Genomic DNA, 12,666 nt, shown 5'->3' with positions numbered 1-12,666 from the left:
TTAGATGCTAAATGTTTTTGTTTGTTTGTTTCGTTTTTTTTAAATGGCTGCTATTTTTAGTCATGTGGCTCGTTAGCATTAATGTTTCTACAACAAATGATTCTGTCATCAAATAAAACACCTCTTAACCTTGAGCATGTAAACTGTGCCTCCATTACTTTTTGTGGAGGAGCTCAGGAAGTCCAGGAGCAGGATAGCCTAATTTTTGAAAACTGAAAAACTTGCATAGAGCTAATCTTTCTATCCATGATGTTGTTCCACCATCATGGATTATAATGTAAACTAATTTTTTTGCTTTTTTAGGGTTAACTATTTTACAAATGTAAGCCAGTCACATGACTACAGCTGTAAATTAGAAGCCTGCAGAGCCCTTACATGTCACCTCTCACTACAATCATCAGCACATCAGGTGGCCAATAATTTAATACATTTAAACCGCTGGGAACGCCCAAGTGGATGTTTCATCCTAGGTTAAAGCAATATTTTAAAAATTCATATCATGCATAAAATTATGACTATTATATAACCCAGTACTAGTTGGGCTTATGGTCAGATTACATCAGTGCAATCACTGAACACATGGTTAATACCAAATTTGGTTACTAATCCTATCGTGTTTCCATTTTTTCCCCCTTATGTTGACCAATATCAGCATACTGGCAAAAAAAAAAAGAAAAACAGAAAAAACAAAGATGGCGTTTACTACTGTGTGTCACATCAGTTTGGCCCGAGCTAGAAGTTCACGGGCCCACACTCAAGAGCTACAAGACTTCTTTGTTTACTTGTAAAAAGAGGAAATAATTAAAACAATAGCAAAGAAAAATCAATTTAACACTATGAGTCAACTGGAAATTTTAATTTTCCATCAGTGCATCATTATTTATAACCACAAAAGCACAGTGCGGATCATTTGCTGACTGTAGAAGCAACAAATATATAAATAAATAATACAAGCTATATTCTGAGGAGATCTTCATTTTTTAACATTTATATAACGCAACTCACTCATCAAGCATCGATTCTCGTCTCTGTGACTTAAAATCGAAAAGGGAGATCAATACCGATATGCAATCCTAATTAAATGTAATAATTCTTTGGTCGGTTTGATGAAGGAATTCAATCTGTCAAATTCACAGGATGACTTGTGAGTCTGCTGCTGTGTGCGTATACGCAGAACAACTATGGCACTTACTCTGAACGCAGGATTGGCTCCCAGTTCCAAGAGACACTTGACAGCTGATGTGCACAGGTTGGATGCGGCGATGTGCAGAGCTGTGCCAAAATCAAAGTCACTGCAGGTGGCATCAACATCTACAACATAAAAAGACCATTGGGAGGTTAGGAATACACAGTTATATGGCTTGTGTGGGTGTGTTAAGAATTAATTGACACTTTATTAACTTGCATCATTTTCTACCTGGTGTCTCAAATGCAAACACTGGGTTTAAACATTGTTTAAGCAACTAAGTGTAAAAGACAAACTGAAAACCTGCCCCATACACACACACCCTGCCTTTGTTGAAGTCATTTCCTAATTAACCTGCTCTTGTAAAACCAGTTCTATTGCCCTCACCGTTTGTATTTGAGCAGACTGCTGAGAGCAGAACAGCAGAGTTGTTGAGCTTTTTGAAGGCAGAAATCTCAAAGTATGTATAATGAATGCACCAGAACTCCAGAAACTTTAATAAGTTAACATGAAAGAAGTTTGGACAACAAAGGGGAATTGAGAATGTGGTTTACTGAGTCATCAGACTTGCTGTATCAACCTCAGAACTCCAGATAACTCCGGAAATCCACATCTGGAAACGGAGCCTACATCCATGATTCTGAAGCGTTTGGCAGCTGCTCTCAGGACTCATGATTATTTAACATGATTGCTTACAGTCTTTGGGAAAAAGCAGAAGTTGTTACATTTAGTTTATTTACAATTCAACTGAAAATAAAACTTAAAAACATTCAAACTGAATCAAAACTGCCACCACATGGCAGTGGGCTTTTTTACCGAACGAAAAAAGTAAAAGAAATTGTCAATTATTTTGATTTATTAATAGGTGGAAACCAAATATGGAACTAAATGTGGAGCTAAAATTGATTTCATTAACTGCACAGCACTATCAAGACTTAGTTGATTCTCACAGTACACGAGATTCTGAACTGCCGTAAAATTAATATTCATAGAGAATCTAGGTAAATCTAGGTCCCAGCTACACCGACATCCTACACCAAAAGAGTAAGGTATGCAGAAAGAAATCTTTCTGGACTAACAAATAGATAAAGTATTTTAAGGGTGGAAAAAAAGCAGACAGCAACAGTCAGACATACTGCACCATTTACAGGAAGGAGGAAACTGTGCTTACTGCACACAAAGACCATATGATCCTTGTGTCTCATTGACAAGTCAAATAATCGAATGTCAGTTTTTGCTCAAAGTATTTGTGGAATATTTTTACATTGTGCAACGTGCCACAGCAGAATATAGATTATTTTTGCTAGTGAATTAACAAATTATAGCTGATTGTTAACACTTTCAACTAGATTCAACTGCTGCTAACTTCTTGTTAATGCAGATGTCTACTGCACATTAGTGCAGTTAGGGTTAGACATGACATTTGAACTGAGCATTAGAGTAGGAAAGAAAGGTGACTTGAGTAACATTGAATGTGGCATGGTTGTTAGTGCCAGACACACTCGTCTGAATAGAGCATAACAGAGCTGATCTGCTGGAATTTTCCCACACAACCACCTCTAAAGTTTACAAAAATGTCTGGAAAGAGTGCAGTGAGGGGTGAGAGGAGAATGGCAAGACTGTTATTAGGTGAAAGCAAGACCACAGTAACTCAAGAGCATTTTTGAACACACAATACGTCCAGCATTGAAGCAGATGGGCCACAGCAGCAGAAGACCACACTGGGGTCCCACTCCTATTAAATAAAAACAGGAAACTGAGGCTAGGGTAAGTTGGTAAGCTAGCTGGTTTTACCATTTACTGATTAGTTTGTATTTGTGTGTAATGATGAGAAAACTGTGTCATTTACTGAGGCAAGTGTTTCATCGAGCACCTTCTTCAAGACACACTGCCGTGAACGACACTTCTCTCGTTATCATTTGATCCAACGCAGTCAACAAGGTTTTATCTGCTGAGTAACGATTTTCATAAATTGGACATCACAGCCGTATGAAAAGAGCGATGATCAATCCTCGTGCTGCCAGTGTACAAGCAGACAATGAGCCGCCAGTATGAAAAGCTAATGACAGGGCTCCTGTACAGTTTCCATTTCAAAAGAACTTCGATTCTTTTACAGAAATAAAATTTTGAAACATCCTAGTAAACTTTTTAGAACCAAATTAACATCTAACAACACTTCATGAAACCATTTCATATTCAAGACCCTACTTTTTCAAAGGCTGGAGGCTCTTTATTCTGATACCTGGAACAGCAGGATGGTAGTATTTATTTTTCCCAGCTTCATTTGTATTTATGTAGTTACAAAGTGCTAAAAAATAAACTTAAAATAAAAAGAAATTACACAGAATTCAGGGGAATTTCATATTTAACAGAAACAACAGAAAAAATAAATTACAAAAAAAAATCCTGCCCAATGAGAGACAGGTAAGAGTCTCAACGAGGCATTAGTGTTTTAAAAAGCAAGATTTTAAGAGATTTAAAAGAGGTTGCCGTTACCCTGCCTTAGATCTTCCACCAGGTTTACTGTAAGAAATCAACACATTCAGTGCCTTCACTTTACACACCAAGAGTTGTCACCCCCATAGGTCCATTCTGAGCCAAGAAAATCCCTGAGACAGGCTGTTTATTTGAGAAAATACAGTCTCTGCCTGTCCTTACAGCTAGGGTAAATGGTAAATGGCCTGTATTTATATAGCGCTTTACTACTAGGGTGACCTTTCATCTCTCTGCTCCAGCTGCAGCTCTGCTCTCACCTCCAGGCTGGGATGCCTGCAGCACCACACGGATAAGCTGGGGCACATCGAAGTACGCAGCGTAGTGCAAAGCCCTCATGTTAGTCCACCGCGAACGAAGGTTTGGATCTGCGCCCAGGGCGAGGAGCTGCTGAGCAAAGCTCGCTGCCGTGTCTGCATCGCCTGAAGAACAGGTCACAAACACAGGTGTTAGAGTTGAGAGGAGTTGTAGTAACAGACAGTAAGTCAGCTCTAGAGAGTGTATTTAAGAAGTGGTTGATGAACAGCTGCACTTACTGAGGTATACAGAATAATGTTCAGCAGTAGAGTGGTCACATAAATTCACACACACATACGTCAGAGTAGATGTCTGTTTAGTTCTACCCTGCAGCTGAGAGTGCTTATTCAACATCTCTGTCAATACTTACCAATGCCTGGGGCTCCGGCCTTGCAGCAGTAGTGCAGGAGGCTCATATCTGTCAGACCGTCTCGATCATTCACACCACAGCCTCTCTTTAGTATCTGTGCAAAGAGAAGATATGCAGTATGTGCCACTAAGGACTTGGTGTTGGCGTGCAGAAATCTTCCATAACAGGTTAAAGTGAAATTAGAGGGAAATTGTGTGATGAATGACAAGTAATTCAAGGCTTTCATAACTCTACTCTACTTAAATCTGGACAACAAGTATTACGTAAACTGACATTGAAACAAGGTATTTATTTCTCAAGGGTGATCAGAGAAAATGATCGCCTTCTTTTACCCTTGAGATGAGTGCTTCTCTGCACAGTTTACTGCAATGCAGCTACTTTGTGTAACACAGGCAGAAGGGATTTGGTGTGTATCTGAACAGAGTCCATAACAATGAAAAAAAATAAATCAGAACTTATATTAATCTGAAGTCCTCTGAAGCTTCAGTTGATTATATTACGACAAAAATAAAAGCGTTACAGCTACAGAAGGGACCGCTGTGAGATTCCGCAGCAGTTGGACATTTTTTTATGTCACCTCATTGCCGATAAGGTCAATGTCCTTCTGAACCTGGGGCACCCACTGCCTGAGGACAGCAAACAGCTCTGGTATGGTGGTGCTGGGATCCAACAGAACCTCCCTGCATTGCGGCTCACTGGGGTCAAAGAAGGAGAACTCTGGAAGCAATGAAGAGGAACAAAAGTAACACGTGTTAAGTATAATGAGGAGTGGGACTGGAAATATTTCTCTCCCGTGTACAGACACGAAGAGAGCATGTGTGAAACTCTGCAGCACAGACGTTTACTACGTTTCTGCAACTGACTGTTCAATCGATTCAGCAAATTACTAATCTTGGGAAATGCCCTTGCTGCCCTTGCAGAGGCAAATGAAAACAGATGTGACAGTAGATGGCCTGCCGTGAACCAAATGAGGCATTAGATGACCCGGCTGAGGCTGAAGGCAAATGGATTGCACTGTGAAAGGCCAAAAGTTAACACTAACTGTAGTCGGCATGACATTTTTTCATAATTTTGTCTCTGTACGCAACTACAGCAAATCTGAAATGAAATACTTTGATTAAAGATTCAACTTTCAGAGGGTTTTGGGGAAAAAAGGCATTAAACATAAAAATTAGACTTTAAAATACATCACTCACCTCAGAAGTAATTGAACAGTCAAGTGTTACTTGACTTCTATTCACCTCAAAAAACTTCAACACAGTAGTTTCTTAAAGAAATGAAACATCCAAGTATTTAAGGACATTAGAGCAAATCAGCATCAAACCTGCTGAAATGGCTTTACTGATTAATTAGGTAAATCAAGATATAGACGATAACAGTCACCATGTTCTTGTTTAAGAATTAATCACTACAAAAGAACAACCTCAATTTGTAACTAACATATCCAGCTACATTATTAGAACCCGGAGACTCTGCATCACTATCATCTCTCTGTGTCAATTTAAGCCATCAACCTTTCTTCAGTCTCATATCTTGTGGCATTTCACAGCCTGTCGATGCTGCAAAGAGAACGCGTTAACTAGCTTGAAATGTCACATAGCTGCAAAGAGAAAGCGTGAATACTCACCACAGTCACTGGGCATGGGTGCAGAGGCCACCTGGTGGATCACTGGCCGCTGATGAGAAGAGAGTCTAGCGCGGCAGCCCAGGACCGTGTCGCCTTCAACGGGCTCTGAAACATCCTCCTTTGTCATCTCCCCCTCAGGGCCTGCAGCTGGAACAATATTAGAAAGCCTATTCTGAGAACACAAGTAGGTCTAATCTCTCAATAAAAGCACACAGGCTACAGCGATGTCTTCATTTGATCTGGCAGTGCAATACAGGGAAATGCAACTTGTAAGCACAGAACTAACATAATATTAAAAAACATGGTATTTTAATCTGTGGTGTCGCCTGAAGAATATGGGGCAAAGGCGCATTCAAGCTATCACCCCAACAAGACAGGGATTTTCAAAGAATGTCAGCATTTGACTCATAGCACCTCTGAGAGATTACTTTGCCTGCAGATTAGAAAACAAAGGTGAACACACCAAACTACGAGCCTAATCTCAAAAAAGTGACACTGTAATGGGGACACAGGAAGCTTTCACAGAGGAACCTTGGAGGCTGAACTAGAAGCATACACACACACACATAGGTGTAAGCCTGGGAAAGCAACATTGAGCCTAAAATCTTCCCAACCAACCCTCACTCACTGTCATCTTCTCCTTTATCCTCTTTCTTGTTGATCTCCATACGAGCAGTCGTGCTAAGCTAAAATCAAAAGACACAGACTGGGTCCAGTAGAACATCTAACCAAAATCCTTCCCAAAATAACTCCAAAGCTCATTGACTGCCCCCCTCCTCAATCTCCAATAACATCCCCACTCTCTCTGATTATACCCTGTTGATCCCCTGACTCCCAGGTCCAGCAGCTATTTACAGCCTGTACACTTTCAAGCCAAGGAGCTTGTATGTCTGACTCTCCCAGCTGGAATGTCACTCTCACTTTCCAGTCCTGTGTACCTCTGACCTCAATGACATAGAGTAGCCGAGCGTAACCCCTAGTGGAGGGAATGTGGCCTGTAGGCTACAAACAAACGGTAGGAAAGTGGTGGCTTTGATTAGAAGGCCTGTCGTTCACCATAAAGGCCAGTATCCAGTTCCCCCTGACAGCAAACATCAGCCCTATTGAAGCAACCATAGGACAGACACTGAATACCTATCAGCCCCAGGGAGAGGGTAGGTGACTTTACACCATGACCTCCATCCATTTGGTGTAAAGGAGAAGAAGAAAAAAAACACTCACTGTCACAATAGGGTTGTATTATCAAATAAAAGCAATTTCTTTAAAAAAAAAAAAAAGTATTTGAGCAAATTTGCAAGATATTTGTAGAAATATTTTAAGAAAAAACTCATATTTCATAAGAAAAGGGGCTTAACAATATTAACCACTCTAGAGCCCTGAAACTGAAGCACCCTTTTTTGATTAGCTTGTGGAACTTCACTTCACAGTCTGATTTTCCAACAGCATGCTCAGGTGACGGTCTGACAAGAGACTAATTATTTTTCAGGAAGTTTGAAAACTTTGGCCTCAACTTTCCGAGTCACAAAGATGTTTTCTTTTAACCTGGATGAATTACACATAACTGAAACAATGTACTAACAAGCAAATTCAGATAACTCACATCAAGACAGGAGTCACCAACATTCTCTGTTATCCCAGACTTCTGCTTCAGCCTCAGAGTGCTCAACATTTATAAAAGAGGGCGTTTGATGTGTCATTTCACACATCTTCTGCACAAAGTTGACAGATCAAGTGCTACCTACTTCAGTCAAAAAGTGTCAGAGGAACAGAGGATAGAAGTCAGTAAAAAAAAGAAAAAATATAACGTCTAAAAATTCTCTAACGTGCACATTAGCGCAGTCAGAGCTAAGTAAAATTAATTTTACTGACTGAATTTTGTAGTAATTTATTCACAGCAGTTCCAGCAGTGTGAAGCAGACTTGGCAGTGCCAGAAGATTCAACAGGTTTAATGTATAATACATTTTTCTTCAAACAGAACAGAATCTGTATTCCTATTAAAGTGAAAACTCAAACAATCAATGAAATTGTGGCACTTGCAGAAAATTTTAAAAAGAAAGGAATGCGTTTTATACATACAACCTGTTGATTTGCATTTTAACTTTACCATTAAAGGAAGCTGTGAAATTATAGCGACAAACTGTGTGTTTCAAACAGTCAGCAGGCGATGCAGAAAATGTTTAACTGTGTCTATGGGGTATTTAATGTTTAGGAAAACTTGAGAAATAATAAATAAAAGCCTGTAGTGAGTGCTAACATTCATGTATTAACTCAAAAGAATAAATTATTTTCTGCAGCATTACTCTCTTGCCATATTTGCAAAAACAATGTTGCTTTTTATCATTTAATTTTTTTGATGATCATTTCTTTAATCTTTTTTATTACATATAATTGCTCCGACTCAAGTGGGTAGCACTTAAATGGCCCATTTTGTCCAAAAGAAGAGTGAAATGGCTTATTAATTACTCTATTTTTGTGAGCATTCAACTGAGTCAGAAAGTCTGGGTTACAGAAAAAAACTGAAATTATCTCTGACAAAGAATTTAGGATTTGCCAAGCTGATGCAAAGAAAGCAATGACTATGCTGAACTTTCTCAACAGCACACCCCACAGAAGAGTGCACGTGCATGCTTGAAGAGGAAGAGAGTGTGTCTTAACATGTAACTGTTGATCATTTCTTCGCCATTTTTTGTAATTCTGTAATTTCATTGTTGCAAACAGAACATTTGTATATAGATGTATGCTTTAGCAGTGATTGTGATTTCCATAGTTCATGCTGCTAAAGAGTGAGATGAAAAACTACTACCAACCTCTCTGAGGTCACTGACTGGCTGTGTAGAGATTAGGTCTTTGCAGTATGACTTGAGACAATGGCCTACTTCTGCAATAAGCCTCTTCTTGTTTGCCTGACCTACATGATGTCACCATCCCCACAGCTACTGAAGAGACAGCACTCACATATTTTTGATGACTGTGGCCATTTAAGCACCCATTGGCAAGCTACCCATTCTGGCTGACTGTAATGTATGTGGATCTTTTTAAGTTCCATGCTATATCTAGAGAACTATCTGAATTACATCATTAAGCTCATAATAACTTTAACTTCAGGAGCATGGAGCTTCAAAAAACACCCTGATTTTTCTTGAAAGTTGATAGCATTTCGTGCACTAGCATATTTGAAGGCCATAAGCAGAAAGAATAATTTTACAGCTATGATGCTGAAATTGAAATAAACATTATATGTGTTATATGTGTATTTTTATTTAGATATTTCACACACACAAAAAAGTGGCATAAATAACTTTAATTGGATTTTTCCATAAAGATTAAATGTCTAGTGGTAATGAAATGTTTAGTGGTAACAACATATCCAAAACGTTTGTTCACAGGCAGCATCCTTGACCTCCATCCATCCTATGCGCCTCATGCACCAGGCCAAATCATGAACTATTACCCCCTGCATTTGTTTGATGTGAGGTGGGGTGTGTGGATTAGCTTGATTGTGGAAGACAGAGGTTCCTGTTACTCTAATCGGACGCAGGTATGCACTCAAACAACAGTAAAGCCATTAAAGGTTAAAGTATTCCTGTCTAAAATATAAGTCCTAAATGACCACACTCGGTCGCTTGAGCTTTAATCAGCTTGAGAAAAGTTATGCAACTTATTATCTAACATCCAATTATTGGAGAGATGGCTTATTTGTGGTTGTTTATACCAGTTTGTGTGACTTAAGTGTGGCCGATTCATTTATATCCCCCAAATCGTTAGCTCACTTCACAGTCGAAGAGGTTAGCAGTAGACACTCTCTCCTCATCTCATACTTTTGTAGCCCTTTAGCAGAGGTAAATATAGCATGTCATCTTTTCAAACGTCCACACGTGGATTTAATTAATTTCCAAATAACTTTGCCAGCTAAAAGTGTTTTTAAATCGAGCTACAAGCTGACAGTAACAGTTAGCTCGCTAGCATATGTTCAAAAACCGGCTCGGGCTTAGCGACAGATGAAGCACATCTTATATAACTAACACTGCAGACATTGCTCAGTCCCTATAAGCAGCTAGCCGTCCCTGCTTTCACCGTGCAGACGTGAAAGTTACTCAGAGCCCTCCTCTCAGTCACCTTAGCTCCCTGACGTTAATGTTCCCCAACAAGAACACTGGGCCAAAAACATCTGCGCTACTTACAATGCACTTAGCAAGCAGAGAGAGAAACAAGCATCATGTTAGGCTGCTTAATATTAGCGTTACCTTCACCTCCCTCCTTGTTTTGATCCGCCCATGGGGAAAATGTCAGATAGCGGATTTAATTTCCGTCCATTCTAATTGGATGTTACACAGCTGAAATACTTCCTGTTTCAACATCTAGGCTTCAGAATAAAGGCGGTTAATGTACACTTCCGGATTTTAAAATAAAAGTCTTACAACGACCCGTAAAAATAAAATAAGAAATAAATACAACTAAATAACTTTTGAATTGTTTTTGAAAATTTAAAAAAAAACAAAAAAAACAAAGACACTTTTTTTTTTAAATAAAAGAAACTAACCTGCAATATCTTGACAACATAAACATGACATTAAAGACACATGTTCATTTTATGTATTTATTATTCATTTATATATTGAATGAATAAATGTTCCATTTATTCTTTTCGGGTTTGAGCAACAATTCGCTAATAAAGTTAGGAGGATTTTTGCCATCCAGTTACATAATATAAAGTGGCAAACCTACAAAAAGGCATTATTTTAGCTGCCCTGAAAGTTCCTTCAATTCTGGGATTGTTTGCCACATACTAATGAAAATAATCAACAACTGAATACCAGAACCTGCTGAAGGAAAATACCTCGAAATAGCTAAATTGCACTGTACTATTTTGGTTGCAGAAATTTGGAGTCTTGTTTTTCTGTTTTTGTTGGGCAAAAAACTGTAGAAGAGTCGACAAAAGAGAAACAACTTTATATTACCTTATGATTACTTTATGTAATTAAAATAGTAATGTTTAAACCCAGTGCTTTAGTTTCTTACGGAAGCACTTTCATGACTGTTAAGTCCATTTCATGTTTTCATTACAGAATTCATAATTGCTCATCTAAAATAAATGCTCTATTCTGCTATATAGGAAAAGGATACCCATTTTGTTGATGCACTGCTTTATTCTGAAGCACCCAACCTCCGAATACAACAAACCTCTTACTTTTAAACAGAAAAAGTAAGCTGCCACAAAGATGGATGGTGCAAGAGGTCACTTTTGAGTCTAATGCCTCTCTTATCATTGGCAGTCACAGTGTGGGAAGTTGTGTCTGAACATCTTTCTTTTCAGGAGAAGGTAATTTCTCAGGGTGACACTTTTCCTCCAATGTCCATTCAGACTGACAAGCCACTTTTAGTGAAGACTCAGAGATGGGTGCTGGTGTTTATTGAACCTGAAGAGCACTCTGCATGTGTTTCTGCCTCTGTCATGAAATAAAGGAGAAGAGGACCAAATTGCAGACTGCTGAGACAGACTTGGAATAAAAAAAAGCAAGCCTTTATCGTCGCTGTTGTAGATCCAGAGCATAAAATAGAGAAGGGCAAAAACAAAAGAGACCACTGCAGGGGAAACATGCCAGGAGAAACCAAGGCTGGAACACAGTATGATGAGCAACCTGAGGCTTCAAATACACACAGGTTTCAATCAGGGAGAGTGGAAACGTAAAGGTAACAAGACACAGCTGAACTCACTTGGAAGTAACACTAAAAAGAGACTTAAACTACAGGCTGATGAGATGGTGTGTATAAGCACTAGAACACAATGGTTTTTAATTTGTGTTTATGTTTTTTCTGCGTTGATGGTCATACCAACTCTTTAAAGTATAGAATTATGGGAAAAACCGACTATAAGCACAATATGAATGCATAGTGAGGCAACATTACTGCAGATTTTTTAAACAGGCTAGTCTTGATTTTATTTACTTTAAACTACTGGTTCTCAATAGGAAGCAGGGAAGATTGGCTGCAGAAAAATATTAAGCTTTTCCTCCTTCAAATGATGAGGACAGGAATCAGCTCTCCCTAAACAGCTCCCACAAAGCTACAGGAAACCAAAAATGTTGGGGAAAACATCCAGCAGATTGACTGACTGACTGACTGACTGACTAACAGCGAGCGAGTGACCAAATCATAGGTCTGACCTTACTTGGAAAACCACAAAGTATCATGTGAATCAGGTGAAAGGTTTAGGTGTAGGTGTAGGTTTGTCTACATCTATAACAATAAATTTCTATAAGGTAAGCTTATTTATAGAGCTTATCGAGAACAACATTCACACCGTGTTTTTACAAATAAGATAAGGTACCAAAAGTGTCCACAAATCTTAAGTCCAATAAAAGCCAGTTGAACAACAGCCTCAAAAGCAAATTCTCCTTTGGTCCTCAACCTGGACCGAGGTACCACCAGGAGCTCATCTCAGCTACCTTGGGGTGGGGTACACCCTGGGCAGATCGCCAGTATGGCTCAGCGCTAACACAGCTAGCATTCATATCCACATCTATGGGCAACCTAACCAATGAGATGTCATTGGAAACGAGAGGAGCTATTTCAGAGCGCATAGTAGGAGATTTTTGTTTTTGTTTTGTTTTTGTTAAGAAGGTGAGTAGCTGTCTATTTAAAATATGAAGAGAAGGTCCAGACACTGATCAGCTGCAGTTTGAACTGGTGAA

The 12,666-nt window shown here is 39.0% G+C and overlaps 1 protein-coding gene across 3 annotated transcripts in view; it reads right to left on the bottom strand.

Moving 5' to 3' along the window:
* Nucleotides 1-10,350, bottom strand: part of LOC146685964 (CAP-Gly domain-containing linker protein 4) — a 43,487-nt gene extending 33,137 nt beyond the window's left edge. The window contains exons 1-6 of one of the 3 annotated variants that reach the window (XM_085440673.1): nucleotides 10,219-10,350; nucleotides 5,974-6,120; nucleotides 4,924-5,063; nucleotides 4,347-4,440; nucleotides 3,940-4,101; nucleotides 1,193-1,311 (exon numbers count right to left, since the gene is read on the bottom strand). In XM_085440673.1, coding sequence (XP_085296799.1) covers nucleotides 1,193-1,311; nucleotides 3,940-4,101; nucleotides 4,347-4,440; nucleotides 4,924-5,063; nucleotides 5,974-6,100 — 642 coding nt within the window. In that variant the 5' untranslated portion in view covers nucleotides 6,101-6,120; nucleotides 10,219-10,350. Of the gene's footprint in view, nucleotides 1-1,192; nucleotides 1,312-3,939; nucleotides 4,102-4,346; nucleotides 4,441-4,923; nucleotides 5,064-5,973; nucleotides 6,121-6,601; nucleotides 6,722-10,218 lie in introns of those variants that run through there. The other 2 variants (XM_085440672.1, XM_085440674.1) reach the window with 2 other exon arrangements.
* Nucleotides 10,351-12,666: the final 2,316 nt, after the last annotated feature.

This window comes from Copadichromis virginalis, linkage group LG19 (genome assembly GCF_057382275.1).
Source record: "Copadichromis virginalis isolate Kocher_CV1m ecotype Utaka linkage group LG19, C_Virginalis_male_GT1.1, whole genome shotgun sequence".
NCBI classification, from domain to species: Eukaryota; Metazoa; Chordata; class Actinopteri; order Cichliformes; family Cichlidae; genus Copadichromis; species Copadichromis virginalis.
The sequence above is the reverse complement of the archived record's forward strand: the minus strand, read 5'-3'. Positions and strand labels throughout refer to the sequence as shown.